We start from the raw sequence: 1,529 nt of genomic DNA on the forward strand, positions 1-1,529 counted from the left end.
CTCTTTAATACAATACTTCAGTAATTATTACATTATGGTAATTATCTCAAAAAAATACATTCTAGAAGGACATGCCACGCAAAACAAAAAAGGCAAAGCATGTGGAGTGACCAAAATTAATTCTATGTCTCCGGTAGGACTCCAACCACGCACGACTTGAAGAAAATGCCAAAGCCACGTCGTCGGTTGTCGAACCAAGGCTTCTCGAGCTACTCCGCTGCGGTAAGCCGCTTCACCGGGTTGCTCTCCAACAGCCCGCTGAGCACCTCGAAGCCGGCAGATGACAACTTGCGACTAGGAAACTTGTGTCGAAGGCGGCTGATGCCTCTCCCACCAGGCAGCTTCGACTTTCTGCGTGCCGCTAGCCCCGAGTATCCAAACCACTCCTTGATCCCCTCCGTGCCGACGATGTCAAACACTTTAGCCATGATATCTATGTCCGACTCATCGTCGAATGTGGAGACGTCGGTGTCCGAGAGGAGGTCGGCCATTACGCATCCAAGCCCCCACGTGTCCACGTGATCGTCGTACTCGCAATAGTGCAGGAGGAGCTCCGGTGCGCTGTACGGCATCACGATAGTCACCTCCGTCTGCCTTTTGCTCCTCCCTTTCATGGACATCCCGAAACCGCCGATCTTGTAGACTATACGGTCCTCCTTGAGCTCGCCGTGAACATCGGCTTTGGCGGGCCCCTTCTTGGGCTTCTTCTTCCTGTCCTCGGTGCCGTCATCGAGGAGCACGTTCTCCGGTTTGATGTCGAGGTGCAGGACGCCCACGGCATGCAGGGCCGTCACCCCCTCCACGAGATGCTTCATGATCCGGCGCACCTCGTCCTCGGAGAAGGGCCTACGACGACGGACCCGGCGCTGCATGTAGCCACGTAGGTTGAGGCGCCCGACGTAGTCCATCGCGATGAAGGAATCACTGGCCTCGCGTTGGCATGCGGCAACACAGGTTGCGTGGCGCTGCAAGATCGAGGGGATGCCGCGGCACGCGCCCCGGCACATGGCCTCCCGCATGACCTCCGGCAGGCCGGAAATAATGAAGTCGTCGTCGCCGCTCCCGCTGAGCCGCTTGATGGCGACGATCAGGTTGTCCTCGGTGTCCCACGCCTTGAACACTTCACCGTTGATGCCCTCGCCCAGCTTCTCCAGCCGCTCATCCCGCGCCATGGTGAGAGGACAGGCTGCCTCTTTCTTTCCAGCGGAAGCCGCCATGGCGTCTGTGCCGGTGCACGCAACCGCAGGTTCGATTGCCACGGAGGTGTTTAGGTAGGAAGATGTAGATACAATGAGTTGAATGCAGCAACAGCTTGGCAATGTATGTACTGCATCACATGAAAATATAGTATGGAGTGAGGTTCAGGATGACCGACATGTCTGGTGACACGCGTGCGCAGCGGGCGACGCCCTGTGCCGCGGCCGCCATTAATGGCCGCCCACTCCCACACCTACCCACGCCCCGTAGTTACTGCGGCCACCATATCGAGCACGCGGGTAGGTTTCTATCTCCACCGCTCCTCATTCCTC

At 57.4% G+C, this 1,529-nt stretch overlaps 1 protein-coding gene across 1 annotated transcript; it reads right to left on the bottom strand.

Annotated features, from left to right (window-relative positions):
• Positions 1-209: 209 nt before the first annotated feature.
• On the bottom strand, positions 210-1,217 carry LOC123411256 (putative cyclin-dependent kinase F-2). Its single transcript, XM_045104191.1, has one exon. It carries the CDS (start codon positions 1,215-1,217, stop codon positions 210-212), a length of 1,008 nt encoding a protein of 335 aa, XP_044960126.1.
• Between the last annotated feature and the right edge of the window lie 312 nt (positions 1,218-1,529).

This window comes from Hordeum vulgare, chromosome 7H (genome assembly GCF_904849725.1).
Source record: "Hordeum vulgare subsp. vulgare chromosome 7H, MorexV3_pseudomolecules_assembly, whole genome shotgun sequence".
Classification (NCBI taxonomy): domain Eukaryota; kingdom Viridiplantae; phylum Streptophyta; class Magnoliopsida; order Poales; family Poaceae; genus Hordeum; species Hordeum vulgare.

What these genes read in the sequence shown, in the direction of transcription:
- LOC123411256 (XM_045104191.1), bottom strand. Translation starts at nt 1,217, where the DNA reads ATGGCGGCTTCCGCTGGAAAGAAAGAGGCAGCCTGTCCTCTCACCATG.